This window comes from Suricata suricatta, chromosome 9 (genome assembly GCF_006229205.1).
Source record: "Suricata suricatta isolate VVHF042 chromosome 9, meerkat_22Aug2017_6uvM2_HiC, whole genome shotgun sequence".
Lineage (NCBI taxonomy): Eukaryota > Metazoa > Chordata > Mammalia > Carnivora > Herpestidae > Suricata > Suricata suricatta.
Genome location: NC_043708.1, coordinates 47151579 through 47172348, shown reverse-complemented (window position 1 = coordinate 47172348; position 20770 = coordinate 47151579). Strand labels below are relative to the sequence as shown.

At 33.5% G+C, this 20770-nt stretch overlaps 1 protein-coding gene across 1 annotated transcript in view; it reads right to left on the bottom strand.

The window, feature by feature from the left end:
• The window catches only part of SOS2 (SOS Ras/Rho guanine nucleotide exchange factor 2), a 58393-nt gene that overhangs the window by 26343 nt on the left and 11280 nt on the right, over nucleotides 1–20770 (bottom strand). Inside the window, exons 6-12 of the mRNA XM_029952189.1 lie at nucleotides 20421–20564; nucleotides 17373–17483; nucleotides 13261–13359; nucleotides 7430–7557; nucleotides 6073–6728; nucleotides 4565–4646; nucleotides 3082–3204 (exon numbers count right to left, since the gene is read on the bottom strand). Of these exons, the coding sequence (XP_029808049.1) occupies nucleotides 3082–3204; nucleotides 4565–4646; nucleotides 6073–6728; nucleotides 7430–7557; nucleotides 13261–13359; nucleotides 17373–17483; nucleotides 20421–20564 (1343 nt within the window). The remainder of the gene's footprint in view (nucleotides 1–3081; nucleotides 3205–4564; nucleotides 4647–6072; nucleotides 6729–7429; nucleotides 7558–13260; nucleotides 13360–17372; nucleotides 17484–20420; nucleotides 20565–20770) is intronic.

Below are 20770 nucleotides of genomic sequence, written 5' to 3'. Positions count from 1 at the left end.
AAATGGGGCAACTGGAATTCTCATATATTGGTGGTAAAAGTGTAAAAAAGTACAACCACTTTGGGAAAAGATTTGGCAGTGTCTTTTAAAACCAAGAATATAAATACTCTACAAGCTAGCCATTTCACTCTAAGTTATTTACCCATGACATATGAAAAAATATATTCATAAAAAATTTGTAAAATAAAGTTCATAGCAGCTTTATTCATAGTAATAAAAAACTGAAAAGACACCAGGTATCCTTCAGTGGGAAAAAAAATTGTGGTATATTCATACGGCTACCTTAGCAGTAAAATAGAACTACTGACACAACCAAAAACATGCTCAGAAGCATGATGAGCGAAAAATGTCAGACACAAAGAGTACCTAAGAATCCATTTATATAAAATTCTAAAACAGATAAAACTAATCTATGGAGGAAGGTGAGTACTGCTTTGGGCAATGAATACAAAAATCGATTAGACTGGGCATGAGGAAACTTTCTGAAGCAATGGTAACATTTGTATCTTGAAAGGAGTTTGGATTATAGAGATACATGTTTTTGTTAAAATTCAACCAAAGTACACTTAAAATGTGTGTGTCTCGGGGCTCCTGGGGGGCAGCTGGTTGAGCAACCGACTTGATTTCAGCTCAGGTCAGAATCTCAGTTGGTGGGATTGAGCCCTGCATCAGGCTCTGTGCCTGTTTGGGGCCTGCTTGGGATTCTCTCTCTTCCTTTTTCCTACCCTTCTTCCACTCAGGTATGTGTATGTGTATGCACATGCACTCACTCTCTAAATAAACCTAAGAAAAAGATGTGTTTCACTGTATACACATTTTACAACAAAAGTACAATAAACAAATACTGCATTTTTAATGATATACAAATTGAAGAATTTAAGAAGCATACTTTGAAATTTCCCCAAAATTTGGGGCGCCTGGGTGGCTCAGTCGGTCAGGCGGCCAACTTTGGCTCAGGTCATGATCTCATGGTTCATGGGTTTGAGCCCCACATCAGGCTATGTGCTGACAGCTCAGAGCCGGAAGCCTGCTTTAGATTCTGTGTCTCCCTCTCTCTCTCTGCCCCTCCCCCACTCACGCTTTGTTTCTCTGTCTCAGTAATAAATAAAAACCAAAAAAATAGATCCCCCAAATTTCTTGATTAATAGACCAAAAGAAGAATTATAAATGAATATATATATGATAAAATAAATATAGCAAAGATAACAGTAGATCTAGGTGGTGGATGTAAAATCCTCTCAAATTTGCGTAATGTTAAAAATTTTACAATATGACATTAGAAAATGCTATGATTACAAAAATTACCATCATTGCTAAAAATCCTTTAATGTTTGTAAGACTGTTTTAACAACTTGGCTTGCATTCCAAGGCCATCTTGAATTCCATCTCATTCCATACAGTTAATACCATCCGCTACTTCTTGCAATACATTGTCTTCATTTCTGCAGAGTCAATTTCTTTACCTATTTCCTCTGCACACCATTCTGTCTTCTTGACTTTGTTCATACTATTTCCCATGACCTTGAATACATATAATTACTTTTCTGCCTACCTAAATCCTCTACTCTCTTTAGGGACACTCTTAGATTTTACCTCTTCCAAGATGCCTTCCCTAGTTATTATGGCCTAATCTTAGCTATTCCCGAAATTATATAGGCATGTATTTTTTAAGCCACTTAAATGTATAAAATAGAATATATAACTATTTCAGGTTTCCATTTTCTATACTAAAAGCATTTGTGTTGGCAAAGATGATATTCCATGTTTTTTCTGTACTCACTATAAGTACAAGTACAGAACTGAGAACACAGAAAATGTTTAGAAATACTTAAACATAGATGACTAAGAGCTTAAGATTATATTTTGACCTGATACAGCAACCTCATACAGGTGTGTCTCATGTCAAGAGGCATAATTTGAGTGTTAGGGAATACAACTGTATCATGGCTAGTACAAAAAACTTAATCACTCCTTTATTGTTGATGGATAAATAATATCTTTTTTTTCTAATCTAAAAAAAATTTTAAAGTAATCTCGGGGCACCTGGGTGGCTTAGTCAGTTAAGTGTCCAACTTTGGCTCAGGTCATAATCTCATGGTTCATGGGTTCAACCCCTTCGTCTGGTTCTGTGCTGACAGCCTGGAGCCTGGAGCCTGCTTCAGGTTCTGTGTTTCCCTCTCTCTCTGCCCCTCCCCTACTTGCACTCTGTCTGTTCTCTCAAAAATAAATAAGCATTAAAAAAACATTTTTTTAATTTAATGTAATCTCTACATCCAACATGGGGCTCAAACTCACAACCCCAAGATCAAGAGTCCCATGCTCTGACTGAGCCAGCCAGGTACCCCTTAAAGTTTTAAAATTTCGTTGTGTTAAAAGTTTTGGCTGAGAGTCAGAGAGCTGGGTCCTCTGAAATTACATTTATTAAGGCAACACTCCTGGAAAATAAATCATATACTCAGTTCTAAAGTTGCAATTTATTAGTTAGCAATAATCAAGGAATCTTAATATTTACAAAGAAAAAAATATTTCCATCATATACAATTAGGGATTGTAAAGAAAACTAATCAAAGGAGCTTCCAATTCCCAATCTCAGAGGTATAAAAAAACAGCACTGGCTTAAGAAGTCAGAAGTGAGTCTGACCCTTTATATGACCTATCTCAAATTACTTTATCTTGCTAAGTTTCAATTTTCTCATATAAGTTTCAATTTCTTTCATATATAAAGTAGTAACTGTGTTGTGAGAATGAAGTAAAAATGATAAAGCATTTCAGCACAGAGTGAGTACCTAACAGCTGCAGTTGCTATTATCCAATAACATTTTTAGAAACTACTGAAATTATTTTTTAGATGAAGTAGTAAATGTCTATGTGTTTTGTGTGAGAATAATGGGGGAGAGAGCTACAAATTCCGTAAATATTATTGAATATCCCAGGATTGCTAGATGATAACGAAGGGGAAGAGCAAGGTTGACAGTAGGCACACTCAGAAAACTTTTTAATCTTTACTTAATAGTATACTGGTATGCTAACTATATATTGAAAATTGAACAGCACATAAAACATAAAATATTCAGGCCAAACCTAAGTTGTACTGGTTGGACATATTCCTTGCGAAACCTTTTAAGGTCTGCACTGATTGGCTGTTCGCCTTTCTCTACTGCCAATCTATCTGCTTCAGTAGGTTCTGGCTCTGGAATTTCAAATCTAAGAAGAAAAGAAGCAAAATGAGAGAATTTTTTTGTTTCATACACAAATGAAAAGGATTTAAAATACAACAGAAAAAAAACATTTTATTTAAGCAAGCTTCTTTCCTACCACTTATGTGAGAAGTGCAATTATTGATAAACTTTCCCTGAAGTATTACATGCTATAAGAAATTATTCTTTAGCTATACATCAGGAAGATTTAATATTCTTACTTTTATCAAAACAAGCTTAATAACTAGCACTGACTAATACAGAAAAGGTCAATGAAAAAGATCAAGCTATATAGAAACAATCTAGAAGGAGAATAACTTCCTTAAATGATGGAACAAAAATGACATATCTGTCCTTAATATTTATTTTGTTACAATTAAGTAGACATAAACCTCCTCAAGTGACTATACATACAAGAGAAGGCCCAAACTGAATTTTAGGCAGTATTTGAAGAACATACGTAAGTGGATAAGGTAACAGTCAAAACTAAAACAAACAAATAAAAAGAAACCTTGCCCAATCATAGGAAATAATAGCTAAAATATGTCTAAGAAATGTGCTTTCCTTATTTTGGACATGGAAATACAACTAAGTAGATCTTCATAGCACATTATTACCCTGATTCAGTCTGGTAAACTTAGTTTCACAGTATGACATAATGATACAGGGGAAGATAAAATCAGGTATTAAGTTTTTAAATATAAAACAAAAATTATTTTGGAGGCCAGATACCATCTAAAGAAGAAAAATTCAATCCAAAACTTAGTTTTTTAGAAACTAACCATAATAAAGGAACTGTTAATTTTTTTACATATAATAAGACTATAATTTTGTTTTTAATAAGAATATTTATTTTTTGGAAATTCAAATGAAAATATGTACAGATGAAATATGTTGTCTAGGATTTACTTCTAAAAAATCCTGGAGTTAGAGTTATGAAGTCAGTAGAAAAAGAGATGAAAAATGGGTTGACAATTACTGAAGATGGATTATGAATAAATAAATGGAGTCTTCCATTTACTTTTATGTTTTTAAATTTTCTTTAATAAAAAGTCTATTTAACAGTGACAAGCAGGAAGTTTTTATAAGGAAGTTTTTACTGCCTCCCCAAAATATCATTAAAATACATACTCAAAATTGGGTCTTTCGGATTACCACTATAAATATTGCTATGATGTGAAGAATCTCTGTTATAAAAGATATTTCAGTGAGCACATTGTTTGAAGAGAACAGTAATACTACTAATTTAATACCAAATATATAATGTTCAAAAACTAGTTGAGCACATACTAGGTCCCCACCACTTAGCAAGGAACAAAATAGCTAACTTTTTATAAAATATTAGGTAAAATAAATATTTTTCTTACCGTTCAATCAGTAAGCTTAGCAATTCCTGTGGTTTACAAAATGAACGGTATGTAGTAAGAAAAGTACGGACAAAATTGGGATCTGAAAAGATAAGAGTATAAAATAGGATGTATATTCAATTTATTCAGTTTCATTGATTCTAAGTAGTGTATTCTGGAGGCCTTCCTTTTTCTTTCAATGTCAATTTACTTTTGAGAGAGAGAGAGAGAGCGCGCGCATGCGTGCATGCATGAGACCAAAAAAGGAGCAGAGAGAGAAAGAGAAGGAGATATAGAATCTGAAACAGGCTTCAGGCTCTGAGCTGTCAGCAGAGCCCAATGTGGGGCTTGAACTATGAACAATGAGATGATGACCTAAGCAGAAGTCGGATGCTTAACATACTGAGCCACCCAGGTGGCTTTTTTTTGTTTGTTTTCTTCTGGTTCTTCCCGCCATGGTCTTCTTGCCAATCATGGTATTTTTTTTTAATTTAAAATATTTTTAAATGTTTATTATTTTTGAGAGACAGAGCTTGAGCTGGGAAGGGGCAGAAAGAGTGGGAAACACAGACTCCAAATCAGGCTCCAGGCTCTGTCAGGACAGAGCCTGATGCAGGGCTCAAAACCTACAAACCATAAGATCATGACCTGAGTTGAAGTCGGATGCTTAACCGACTGAGTTCCCCACACCCCATGGTATTTCTTAATAAAAGAGGATTATTTTCCAATTCAAGACTCATACAATTTTTATGAATATTTAATAACTAATGAAGTCAACAATATTATACATATATATTTTTAAGTTTCTTTTCTGAGAGAGAGAGAGAGAACAAGTGGGGGATGTGCAGAGAGAGGGAAAGAGAGAGAATCCCAAGCAGGCTCCATGCTGTCAGAGCCAAACGCGGGGCTCAAGGCCATGAATCATGAGATCATGACCTGAGCCAAGCCAGATGCTTAACCAACTAAGCCACCCATGCGCTCCAACAATATTATATTTTAGAAACATATAATTAGTTATTTATTTCTTTTGATTCTGTGGAATTCATTTTATATTTTAGAGGCAATCCCTTTTATTCCATGCCTCAAGCATTTTTTTTTCTTTTTGCTTCAAGTTTTTTAAGAAGTCTAGTTAGTCAACATATAGGGTAACATTGGCTTCAGGCATAAAATTTACTGATTTATCACTTATGTACAAAAATCAGTGCTCATCACAGCAAGTGGCAAACTTTTTTTAAAGTTTATTTATTTATTTTGAGAGAGAGAAAGAGCACAAGCGGGAAAGGGACAGAGAGAGAGGGAGAGAGAGAGAGAGAGAATATCCCAAGTAGGCTGCACACTGTCAGCACACAGCTCAATGCAGGGCTCAGACTCAAAAACTGTGAGATCATGATCTCAGCCAAGACCAAAAGTCAGACGCTTAACGGACTTAGCCATCACGTGCCCTGCGGGAGCACGCAGTTTTGTATATCCTTGAAAAGCTTTAGATCCTCAGCCCACGTAAGTAAGCACTTGTAATGAGTTTCACATACCTGCATACATATGATATGTTAACCTTTCAATTAATTTCACCACAGTTCCTCCTTTAATAATGGGAATTCCACTTCTACTTTGCAAGTTGTCTTCAAAAACAATGTTTTCCTCAGAGTCTTTTACCACAAAACGATACACTTCAGGACTTGGTAATCTCAATGGCTGCTCATTTTCTTCTTTCAGTAACACTGAATCTAGCATTCGATCTAGTGTACTACGATAGTGAAGAGAAATAAGTGCCGCCATCCAATTATTTTTCTCTTCAGCAGACTTAGCAGCAAATATTATGCTGTTTTCATCTTTGGATACAATTTCAAAAGCATGTTTACACTCACAGGTATCTTCTTTATCACATATTTGTATTTTCCTAATGATAAATTTTTCTTTTAATCTGTATTCTGCACTACTGTAACCTGGAAGGCGTGACTGGCTATGATTGGGCTTACAGCTAATCATTAAGCCATCAAAGAGAAAAATATGTCTTTCATGTTTAGCACCAATTCGTGTCAATGGACCTTCCATAATGAATTCATTACAACACTGTCCAATATCTTTGCCTTCCCATCCATCTATGTTTTTCTGAATTTCATTCATTTTTTTAATAGCCAGATGCTTGCTTCTTAAGTGACGATTATAAAAAGGGCAAACAGGATCCCTAAAAAAAAAAAAAAAAACAGATAAATTTAGCTTTTTCAATGACAAAGCAACCCAAATTTCCTTAAGTGTAAGTTACCTTAAATCAAGTGATAAAAATATTAAATAATCAAACACTAGATTTTGCGTTCAGCATTTACTTTCTTGTACTAACTTTGCCGCAATGGACACATGCCTCAATTTCATTACTGTGAAAGAGAAGTACTAGAGAAATTGTGTTTCATTCCAAATGCCACAAGAACTAAAATTACAAAGGATCCGAAATTTCCTATATAACATACAAAAAATTATTATATTTAATAAAAATTTAAAATCTTAATATGACAATGCCAATTAAAAATTATTATTTAATTTTAGAGAAGGAGAGAGAGAGTGTGTGAGTGGGGTCAGAAAGCGGGGGTGAGAGAGGGTGTGAGAGAGAGAGAGAGAGAGTGTGAGAGTCAGTCCATCACAGAGCTTGATTCCAAACCCTGGGACCATGATCTGAGCCGAAATCAAGAGCTCGACACTCAAGTGACTGAGCCACCTAGGCGCCCCTGACAATGCCAATTTTAAACTCGAAGACCAGAAGAAAATTGTAAAAGTATAACTTCCAAGAATGCAAGAATCACTACTAGTAATACTTTTTTTAAAAAAAATCAGGTATCAGATCTATAAATGAAGGACATAGAAACATTCATATTTTGAACAGTTTGCAATTACCCAGGTCGACGTCTAGGTGAATACTGCTTGTAAATTCGGTCCATACTACCTTGGAGATTCATAAGTGCAGTAATAGCTTGATTCAAACATTCTCTGTCTTCCTGCTCTTCACTACATGCTTTCAATTGCTAAGAAAAATAAACAAACAAAAATTAAACCTGCATTGTTCAATTCTTTCTTTTTGTTTGTAGTTAGAGGAAAGAGCAAAAAATATTATAAACTCTAAATGAATTTTAAATATGCTTAATAAAACCAGTTATACTTTTAATTAATTATATACCTGATCTCGCAAAACCAACTCTCTTTCTACATACGCAAATATAATACAAATAAAAAGTACTTCTGCCAGAGCAATCCAAAAAAGAAGCAACTGTGAAAACCATCTGGATATATTCCAGATACATAAAAATAGTTTGAAATACACAAAAAATGAAGCTTACAAGTTGCTTTTGTTAGTAACTATAAATAAGATAATGACATAAGTTATTTCATATTCTTGAATGATTAAGTTCTTAAGTTTCAAAAATGTCTAAAAGCTTGCATGTTATGCAACATAATCAATTATACTGCAAACAGTATCTGTGAAGTTCAAATGATATTTTGTACAACATAAAATTCAACCACTGTAGTAAATATCAAGAAACCAATATTCTATCTCATTAACCCTTAGAAATGTTTTGGTTTTTTTTTTGAAGAGAGAGAGAGCATGAATAGGGTTGTGTGGGGAGAGGGAGAGAGAGAGAGAGAGAGACAGAGAGAGAGAGACAGAGAATATCCTAAGCAAGCTCCACATTCAGCATGGAGCCCAACATGGGGCTCAGTCCCACAACCGTGGGATAATGACCTCAGCAGAAATCAAGGGTTGGACATTCACCTGACTGAGCCACCCAGGCACCCCTCCAACATTTCAATTTGTTTGATAAAAGAAGTCAAAGTGGAGCATTATGTAGACATTATAGACATATTATACATATATAAAAATACATTTATGCAAGAACTGATATGGAAAACTTATAATCACTTTCAGAAAATTTTTAAAAATTTAAACCTATTTCATGATTTTAAACTACCTTACTAGAAATTTTGTGATACATTTTCCTGATATTCCAAGAACAGTCTGAAAACCATTCAACAATGATCCTCTTTCCTCAGCAAGGAACTGAATAAATATTGAATTCTAAGTCATTACCTTTTTAAAATTTATTTATTTTTTAGTAATCTCTATGTCCAACATGGGGCTCAAACTCATGACCTCAAGGTCAAGAGCTGCATGTTCTTCTGACTGAGCCAGCCAGGCTCTCCTTGGTCTATTACCTTTCATTTATCTGTCCTAAAAAATATTCTCTAGAGCACAGAACCATCCGTGGCATTTTTTGTAGAAGTCCCATTACCAAATGATCAGCAATATAAATAACTAAAGAGACTATCATTAGAAATAAAACCTTCATCTTTAGATTAAAAAATTAAAAAATTCAAAGGTTGAAGGTAAAAGAGGCAAAATACCAAAGAAGTTGGAAAAGGATTAGGGCTCAGTCATTTGGACTTCTAAAGGTGAAACATTACTAGCCAAATCACTTATTTTGCTAATTTAAAGATTTCTTATAAAAAGATTCTTTTTGGCTCTACTCTAAAATATTTCCTTAGTAAATATGGATATTGATGATATAAAATGCTTAATTACAGGTTTTTTTCTTACTGCTTTTATTGACCCAAATTTCAAATTATCTCTAATAATGAGGGTCTACCAAAAAGAGTGGCTCTTCTATTTAGGTCTATGAGGATACTATTTCTATAGTCCACTTAGTCTTAAGTTTGCTCAAACTCATCTACATAAACGTCCATGTCATTTCTAAATATCCATGTTATAATTAAAGGCTGCCAAGGAGCAGGAAAAAAAAAAAAGAATATTTCAAGGATATTTCAGGCTATTTAAAGCATAGGATTTCCTAGTAATCAAAGTACATAAAGCAGTGGCTAATGTTTGCCATAATCTTAGCTCACCAATTTGCTAAAATTTCCTGAATTTCAATAAATATCAGTGAGATTTAATAAGCATCATATAAATAAATACCCAAGGTGTCTACAGACATTTGGAAGAATGTATTCTAACATCTTACATCAACACAGAAATTACTATACTAAACTACTTACAAATAAGTCATGCTCTTTCAGATCCCAGTGGCTTTCTACAGTGCTGCCTCTGCTCCTCCTTACCCACCTGGCAAATTTGCCTCTAGGACTGTTCAAATGCCTCCTCTCTATGAAACTCTTCCTTTTTCTCCCTCCTTATATCCTCTTGAAATAATATCAAATTTATAGAAAATTTATGAAAATAATACAAATAATTCCTGTATAATACGAGTCACCAACTTTTAACATTTTGCTACATATGCTTCCTCATTCTGTGTGAGAGTACGTGCACCATTGTTTCCCCTGAACTATTTGAGAGTAGTTTGTGAGGTTACCCTTTCTGTTCCTTGCTGAGGAAGGAGAACCACTACTAAATAGTTTTGAGATTGTTTTTTGAATACAAGGAAAACTTAAGAGATACACAAATTACTCTAAAATAGTACCATTCCCTTCATTCCTTAAATGTGCCAGCAGTGCATCTTAGAGCAAAGATACTCTTTTATGGTATAGTGGTTGACTTCAGGAGATTTAACATTCATGAAGTTCTATTACCTAATTTTGTGCACATCCAATTTTGTCAATGTCCTGATTATGTCCTTTAGAGTCATTTCCCCTCCAATACAGGATGCAGTCATGTTCTACTGAGTATTTAATTAGCTGCTCAACTTCTAGTTCCAATTACAATGGCTAAGAGGACATGGACTCCAGTGATTAACTGGTGGCAAAGTAGCTAAGGCCTCAGGATAAATCAGGCCATCATGATTAATGATGCAGACATAATAGTTGTAACATTAATCCTGAAGATTTTAATTTTTTAAGTGTTTTATTTCTTTTTGAGAGAGTGAGAGGGATTACAAATGGGAGAGGGGCAGAGAGAGAAGGGACAGAGGATCCAAAGTGGAGTCTGCACTGAAAGCAGTGAACCCGATGCAGAGTTCAAACCCACGAACTGTGAGATCATGACCTGAGCCAAAGTCAGACTCTCAAATGACTGAGCCACCCAGGCGCCCTAACCTTGTAGATTTTAAAAACCAATCATCCAGATTGGGGGAAAAATAAGCTTCCATTATAAAGCAAACAAGGATTTTAAATATTGGCAAATATTAGAAGGCAATTATAAGACTAATGACAGGACTTCCAATTAGACATGAACATTATCCAAAAATTTTTTTAAATGTAAATATACATCTAGGGAAGACAACATATTATTCATAACGAAGCCTGCTATTATTTTTGAGTTCTTTATAGATAGATCCATTTGTTTCCACAGAGATATTTAGAATCAAGTCGTTGATCTATTTGTGCTCAAAAACTTTAGCATCACACATTATGGGTAATAAGACTTCATAAAAAAGAATTCCTGAGAGGCGCCTGGGTGCTCAGTTAGCTGAGCATCAGACTCTCGGTTGTAGCTCAGGTCATGATCTCGCTGTTCATGGATGGGATAGAGCCCCACATCGGATCACACATGGGATTCTCTCTCCCTCTCTTTGTACCTGATTGCACGGTCTCAGCTTCTCTTAAAATAAATCAATAAACTTAAAAAAAGAAGAATTCTTGAGATAGCTATTCATTAGAAATCATCAAATGAACTCCTTGCCTAGGCGCCTTTAAGATACCACGTTATTCTGGCTTTAATACTATTACTAAAGAGTTAGATGGAAAAAGTCTGAACGGGTTATTTAAACTAATAACTTGGTATCTTAAAGGAGACATACAAAATACTCAGGCAGAAAGATGTCTAGCTTCTAAAAAGCAATTTAAAATGTGGAAGAGGGTGCCTGGATGGGTAAACATCTGAGCCCTCATTTCAGCTCAGGTCATGGTCTCATCGTTTGTGAGATTGAGCCTCACACCAGGCTCTGCAATGACAGCACAGGGCCTGCTTGGGATTCCCTCTCTGCTCCTCCCCTTCTCACACACACACTCAAAATAATTAAAAAAAACTTTTTTAAAGCTGCATAGGAAAATTTTACTGAGCAAGATATTTTGAAATTATAATTGAGAAAGTGAAACAATGTGAAAGTAGACAAAAGTCCTAGATGCTAGCTGGAGTAGATAAAGATCAGTAGCTATGACATAGAGAAATGAGAATGTATGGTTCCCTGAAAATATCTATCTCTCCACATGCTGACTAAAGATCAACTTAAAGTGCAAAAGGAACGTGGAGTAGAAACAGAAACACGCCCTGATGAACTGTGATGCCTGTCCAAAAGCAGCAGATATTCTTTTATAACTAAGTAGCAGTGCTTTACAGGCTTCAAGGAATCCATAATGAGGAACCACCCATATCTCATCAGTGAAATATAACCCTTAAAATAAGCATAGAAAATACTCAGTGTTGGTTAATGCACAATAAAAACGAATAGAAATATGGAATGAAAAGGCAAGCCACAGGAGAGAAAATACTTAAAATGACAAAAAAAATGTCCATAAAACCACAAAAGTTATCCAGAAGGCCAATGATCATATACTCAAGCTCACTGATAATCAAGGAAATATAAATTAAAAGGACCAGATACCATTATAAATATACAAGATGACCAATAATTTAAAAGTCTGAAAATACACATAAAGAGCAACATAAACACTTATGCATTCTCTTAAGCATGTTAACTGTACAACTCACTTTGGAAAACTGCTTGGCGTCATCTATTACATTTGAAAATATGTACACCTTATAAACAAGAATTTTGTCCTTCAGTATATACTCTAGAGAAATAAAATGCATGCACACATGTACCAAGAGACATGTACAAGAATGTCCATAACAAGTATTATTAGCAATAGCAAAACACTGTTCATCAACTAGGAAAGGATACATAAATTTGCAATTTATTCATACAATGGAAGAAAATTAAACTAGATAAACACACATCAATAAATTTTACAAAAACTACTTTAAGAGAAGATACAAGACACAAAACAATAATATACAATTTGATCTAATTTATATCAAGTTCAGAAACAGGCTATATATATATTTTAGTGATATATATATATATATAGATAGATAGATAGATAGATAGATGTAAAGAAAAGCATGTACGTAAGTGCCATTCAAGTCAGCATTGTGGTTTACCTCTGGTGTGTTTATACATTCATTTATTATATAACATGTTTATATTTTACATTTTTCTGTATATAATATAATTTAGTAAGTTTAATAAGTTTATACTTTATTTATTAGAACCTTTAACAATTCAATATATTTTTATGTTTACTGATCTGTAAAAACAGTTAAAGTTTTACTATAATTTTTTTTAGATGTTGCTTAGGTCATAGCTGTAAGAGGAATACTACTATACTATATAGAAAAAAAAGTCAACTTTAAAAGTGCTTTCCTTAATGAGTTAAAACAAGATGGAAATTTAAGCCAATGTTATACACATTATTAACATAAGAGGTAACTCACTGTTACTGTGTACCTCCAAAAATTAATGAGAAATGTAACCTCTATGTTAGTACTTTGAAATTCTGTATCACAAAATGACAGATAAAGATGTATTTTCCTACCTCTATCACTTGGAAATGATATGAAGACAAGAAATATAGGCTTTTCTCCATGGAAAAGAAGGTAGACATTTAAAGTACTTTATTTTTATGAACAGAAAGTATTAAAAATAATATGACCAGATCAAAAACTAGTTCTTAAGCCTCATAAATGCAAGTACTTTTGGTTCACGAAGACTTCATCTTACCTTTAATAATTCAAAATAGTGCCAACAATGATACACAGGCACCAGCATAAGGCGTGGAAGGACGTAACGAACTGCCTCTTTAAAACCGTCAGCAATGGACTGTAAAGCAAAGAGATGTAACAGTGTATCTCTGGTATCAAGACTGTATAACAGCAGTGCCTAACACAAATAACTTTTTATTTAAGGTTTATTTATTTTGAGAGAGAGTGAGAGAGAGCAAGTGGGGATGGGAATGAGAGAGAGAGAGAGAGAGAGAGAGAGAGAGGAAGAGAGAGAATCCCAAGCAGGTTCTGTGTGGTCAGTGCAGAGCCCAATATATGGGGCTCAGACTCAGGAACCATGAGATCATGACCTGAGCTGAACTCAGACGCTTAACCGAATGAGCCACCCAGGCGCCCCCAACACAAAAATACAAGATAACAGACTGAACCAAAACAATAATGGAAAGCATATTCTATATGGAAATAGAAGTGCTACAAAATCAAGGATTTTTCCTCCTTTAAGTTATTAGATATATACATTCTTCATCTCATACAACCAAAATAACTTTCACAATAGTCCTATATAACTTTTCTTCAAAAGTTTTGGCTTCTTCACATCCTTAAAAGAATTTTGAAAGCTATGGATCCTCTTGCACATTTTAATATCATTATTTGAAATATTTTAAGTAGTTACAAAGGATGTATTTTTTGGGATGTTGCATATTGCAGATGTGATTTAAATGTTTCACCAATGATTATAAATAAACTTCAAATTTAGCTTATTTTATGAAAAACATCTGTCATATAACTACATTGACAAAACCGATCTTCATTGTCAAAATAAACAGCTAGGTCAGACAATGTCTTCAAATAGTCTGACTGCATTCTTAAATTCAAACACACGTTAATGTCACTGTCTGAAGTACAGAAAGTATCTGGAAGAATCTATAATGCTTCTAACATAATGCATCCAGGTATGAAAATGTTCCCTCTCCTTTATTTCAATGTCCAATAAAAGATGAGGTCCTTTTTGGGACACCTGGGTAGCTCAGTTAGTTAAGTGTCTAACTTCGGGTCTGGTCACAATCTCACAGTTTGTAAGTTCGAGCCCTGTGTTGGGCTCTATGCTGACAGCTCAGAGTCTGGAGTCTGTTTCAAATTCTGTGTCTCCCTCTCTCTGTGCCCCTCCTCCTGCTCGTGCTCTGTCTCTCTCTCAAAAATAAACATCAAAATTTTTATTTTATTATAGTTTATTTATTTTTGAGACAGAGAGACAGGGCACGAGTGGGGGGGGGCGGGGACAGAGAGAAAGGGAGACACAGAATCTGAAACAGGCTCCAGGCTCTGAGCTGTCAGCACAGAACCTGATGGCAGGGCTTGAACCCACGAACCATGAAATCATGACCTGAGCTGCAGTCGCATACTTAACTGACTGAGCCACCCAGGTGTCCCAACATCAACATCAAAAAAAAAATTTTTTTTAATCAGAGGAGGTACTTTTCTTTTAAAAAGTTAATATTCACCCTTGTAGCAAACATCTTACTTCTTAATCCTCAGATATGGCATGACAGAGATATGACATGACATTTTAGCTACTAAGAGTTTTTAACACAATTACCCCACCTCCTGCTATTAGAAACCCTTTTGCTTTGCACTCAATTAACTCTCCTTCAAAGGCAAAAGTTTTGTGTTCTCCCTGGCTGGGAGCCTGGCAGGTTTTTATACCTTGGATCAATGCATAATGAGAATTAAATATTGCTGGCAAAGTAATGTGTAAGGAAAGTTGGAAAAGAGAATGTAAAAACACAAAGCAAGGTAGCAGGCAGGCTAGAAACTGATTCCCTGAAAGCTGTCTGTGCCCTTATATCACCTGAAAATTCTTAGTGAATAGCTAGGGTTAGGTTTTTCCAGTTTTAAAAATTAATAATCCTTAGAGTAAATGATTTTCTAAAATTTATAAGGGATTTAAAAGTCACTCATGTTGATTCTGAATGTCATTAAAGTTGACTTATTTAAACTAGTATTTTTCCTCATCAGATAAATATAGGTAATGGCAATATAGGAGGAAAGAATCTCATATGATGCTTTTTGAAAGTATCCTCATAGGCAAGGGGCCCCTGGGTGGTTCAGTGGTTAAGTGTCTGACTCTTGATTTTGGCTCAAGTCATGATTTCATGGTTCGTGAGATCAAGTTCCATCTAGGGCTCTGCGCTGACAGTATGGAGCCTGCTTGGGATTCTCTTTCTTTCTATTCCTCCCCTACACACTCTCTTGAAAACTAAAAGAAAACTTAAAAAAAAAAAATAAAAGTATCCTCATAGACAAACAGTGCCATAATTCTCATAAATTGTTCACTGAAATTAAGTTATAATTTGTTCAATGGACTTATTAACATAAGATGCACAGTCAACTTATTTTCCTAAAGATTAATTTCTTTCACCAATTAATGAAAGATAGTGATGTCAATCACTCAATATATTTTCATATATTTTATATATAATGCTTTAACTGGAACCAAGATGAAATTTAAAATTAAGTCTACAAAGATCATCTATATTGCTAACACTGAAATGGCTACTACAGCATATTTCAAAGTGCTAATGCAATGTACATTTATAGTATAAGAACTATAAATCATACAAGCAAATGTTTGATTATTTAACATGTGTCAAATGTGCTTAGTGTATTCCCATATGATTTTTACAGTTTAAAATAATAAGATATATATTATGATCATCATTTCACAAATGAGCAAAGTCTCAGAGATTAAATGACTTGCTCCAGATGACACAATTACTGATTGGCCCAAGGCCAAAAGTTCTAACTCCAGAGCTCATGTTCTTAATGTGCTGTACATCTTCTAAAAAGTTTTTTGTTTTGTTTTTCTTAATGAAGCATTCCCTTTTTCACTTTATATTGAGTGAATTTTTTTTAAATTAATATGGTACAAGTGAGTTTGGCCTGAAAAAGGGTTATCTAGGTCTGTAAATTTCATTTCATATCTGGAGCAACAGCTTAAATAACTGGGTCCTAAACTTCCAAATCTCACAGTAAGATTCCTAATAGGAATGAAACAAGAAATGCAAAGATCTTACAGGTAGACTGTCCATTTACATAATGATTACTTTATGGCTTATATGAATAGAGAAGATTTAGCTTAAGAAAATTATTCCTTCATTGAAATAAATTTTGAGAACTATGTGTCATTTTTATTCCAGTTGACAAATTATTGAGTGTAGAGTAGAAATAGGAGACAATAATGGGAAGTCACAATAAAGAAGGCAGAGGAATAGTAAGTTCAGTTTTGAACACATATTTGAAGTGCTTATGCTAAGCTTAGCTTGAGCTAAGTCCAAGTGACTTAGCTCAAAGGGCAGCTGGTTATATGAAAGTGTATACACACACACACACTGCTCAAAAGAGAATTATGCCTTGAAAATACAAATAGGAAATTACCAGCATAAAGGCAGCAGCTAAAGCAAAAGGTATAGACGAAGTTACCTAAGGAGAGCACAGAGGGGCAGAAAAACAAGGGCTGATAATAGAAATTGGAAAACATCTACAACTAAGGAGACTAAGAAGAAATCAAAGAAGTAAGATGAAAATGAGGACAAAGTAGTATCATGGAAGCCAAAAGGACAAGGAAGGGACTAACAAATACTATAGGCATAAATATGAAATAAAAATATCCACTGGACTTGGACATTGTATGGGTATTACATGAGAATATTCTCTACTCTTTATGATTTCTGTTCTAGGGAATTCTCTATTCTTTAGGATTTCATATTCCTATAGAGAATAAGATCCTGAAATAGCTCTGCATATTAAAGTCTGTATCTGAGATCTAAAATGTGACAAATTCTAGAAAATATTTCTGGGATGCCGTCTGAGTAGTTTCCAAAAAAAAAAAATATTTCTAACATTAAGGACAGACTGAAAGAACTCAAGACAAAAAATAGCAGACAATCTAAAATAAGCTTACAGTGAATAGGTTTTTAAGTACTTGCAAATTATTTCCTTATGTGCTCTACAAAAGGATTCTAGAACTACAAATATTTGAAGGATAAGATGGTGAAATATTTCTTTAGTTGCTTTACAAAAAAAAAAAAATAACATTCAATTTAAGTTTACCTGAAAGTGTAGAGCCACTGCAGGTCTGGCCATCAACTTACTGAAATGTTCATTAAATTCTGGAGACAGAATGTCCTGTGATAATGTTTCATAAGGATCAAATGCTTGCTCCTATTTTTTTTAAAAAGGAGAATGTGTTAGGTTTAAAAGAACATCTTTTCTACTAATACAGCACAGATTACTTAATGGCAAATTTTTATCAAGTCTTCAACTAGGTTTCAGAACTTTTTGTTCTCTACTTTTAAGGGGCAAATAATGACTAGGAAAATTTTTTTAATGTAAGTAATGATCTTGAGTGATAGATGACAAGGTCTTAAAATAGGTCACTGAATCTGTGGTCAGAAGTTATTAAACTATTAAAGTCCTTATGCACATCTATCCCCAGTAAATGAAAAGCATTTATTAGAAAAAGAAGGCTGGGATTTGAAATTTCAGTAGGCTTACCTAGGTTGAAGTGAATTTACACTTAGGATACTTTCAAGGAAATAAAATGTGGTACCATTGTTTTAGCCACTCTATACTTTTCAAAATTAGCAAAAGAAAGCAAAAACTAATATACAGTAAAATAACAAAGTAGAAATTGCACATATTGTACAATGCTTATATTTAAATAAATTCCTATTATATGATAACAATCAGTATCCTCAATGTATAGAACTAAGAGATTTGTTTCATTTTTGTATTTAAAAATACAGTATATTTTTAAGAAAATAACAAATATTGGCAAGGATGCATAGAAACTGAAATCCACATCCATTGCCAATGGGAATATAAAATGGTGTAGCCTCTGTGGAAAACATTTAGGAAGTTCCTCAAAAAGTTAAACAAAAAATTACCTCATGACCCAGCAATTCTACTACTGGATATATACCCAAAAGAATTGAAAAAAGACTGAAACAGATACTTGTATACCAATGTTCACTGCAGCATTATCCACAATAATCAAAAGATGGAAACACCACAAGTGTCCATCAAGTAAATGGATAACAGTATGTGTTATATACATACAATGGAATATTATTCAGTCCTAGAAAGGGATGGAGTTCTGATACACACCATGATATGGATGACCCCTGAAAACATGTTAAGTGAAATAAGCTGACACAAAAGAACAAATATTGTTATGATTCCACTTATACCAAGTATCTAGAATCAACAAATTCATACAGACAGAAAGTAGATTAGACGTTACCAGAGCTCAGGATGGAGGGAAGAAATAGGGAGTTACTGCTTAATGAGTTCAGAGTTTCAATTTGGGCTAATAAAAAAGTTTTGGAAAAAGATAGTGGTAATGGTTGTATAATATTGTGAATTTAATGCCACTGAAGTGTACACTTAATGATTAAAATGGCAAATTTTATGTTATATATATTTTACTATAATAAAACCAAAATAAAAATTAGAAAATACATGTTTCTGAATCATGATATCTTTTAAGAGAACAGCAAGCAACCAGACTACAGATTAAAATGCTAAGATATTATAATATAAAAACATTCTAATAAGAACCAAGGGTGAATATTTGGGTTAGGTATCGGTAACTGAATCTTTCTATACTATCAGTTTCATTATCTACAAAACATATATAATAAAATTGATGTATATTTATAAAAAATATAGGTGGAGATTATAAAATCAGAAAATCTTTTTACATGAAAACTAAAGAAAGCACTTTTAAAACCCTATTTTCCAAAACCAATAAAAATGGCCAATGAGTATACAAAGATGTTCAATATGATGAGTTAAAAAAAATTAAAGCAAATTAAAGAATAATGAGTTGCTTCCCCCCCCCCTCCATATTCAACTGGCTAAAATGAATGAAGTAACACCTGGACTTAGTGGAGCTGTGGGAAAAAAGAGTCTTGTATACTAGAACTCACCTATAAGTAAATTTGGCAAAATGTTTCCAAGTTCTAAAAATTTCCTAGTCTTTAGTACTACAATTCTATTTCTAGGAATACATCCTAAAGTAATTATTAGACTATGAAGACAATATAAATATGTTTGTTGCAGTACTGTTGACAGTAACAAAAAATGGAAACAACTTACATTTAGAAACTTACATGCTTATTAATGGTAAGGAATTAAAATATGTTACGGTGTCTCCATATAGAGTTACTAATTCAGACGTCAAATACAGGTTTGAAGGAAGGATAGGGGAACTAGAGAAATAGGTGAAGGGGATTTGAGGCACAAACATCCAGTTATAGTAGGGCCAAATCACAGGGATGAAAAGTACAGCATAGGGAATATAGTCAATAATATTATAATAATGTTGTGTAGTGACAGATAGTAACTACATATAATAGCCATGAACACTGTGTAACGTATAGAATTGAATTTTTAGGTTATACACATGAAACTAATGTAACATATGTCAACTAAACTTCAACTAATATATAAAAATTATGTGTAAGTCTATTTATTAATATGGAAAATGTTCATGATATACTAAGAACAACAGATTATATAACAGTAACAGCCTATTTTTGTACATAAACAAGTTTGTGTGTACATACAGAAAAACATTTTTAAGGATTAAATAATATATTGTAAGGAAAAGTTATCTCTAGGCGTTGCAAAATGGAGTGATTTTCATTTTATTTGCCTTTGTTTTCCTGAATATTTTTACAACGAGCTACATTACTTTTATAATCATTTAAAAGACAAAATGATTTTCACTTCGGGAAAAAAACTGAAAGATAAACTTTCTTTTCAATTTTTGGAAATTAAGACCCAAATCTACAAAAGCTAAATAGCTATGGTCAATAAAATTTATTTTCTTTCACCTTTAATACACATGCCATTAAAAAAACATCCTAAATGCTACTACTCAACCAACTTCCACTATAAACAGCATCATATATATACTATAAAAAGTGTCACTAAAAACAGAGACAGTGTAATTTTAGTTTGCTACTGGTTAAACCTTAAGTATTTTTTTTATAGTAGTCAGCACTATCCTCTAATTTTCACAAAGAATATCATACTAAATTTCTTAATACACCATTTAGGAATGTAATGAGAATTATAAAGTTGTAAACTTACTTCTGCCAAATCTTCAAAACAGCTGCCAGCTAATGGATGAGGGCTACTTTCATCAGTCATTTCAACTGTGTCTTCAATCAGACCTAGAAGTTTCACAGTCAATTCATGTATATCTGAAATGTTACTGAAAATCCTTTCAATATCCTGAAAAAAAGAAAAAGGTTAATAAGACATCTGAGGTTGAAATTCTGTTTAAAAATTATAAAATATAAGTAATGTTAAGTGTTATGGGTGTATTTTCACTCAATGCATACTAATATAAGACATATAATGTATTCTATAATAAAGCAAAAGTTCATTATGAACACAGAGTGAAATAAAAAACCTCTTGGATTACACAGAGAATTCAC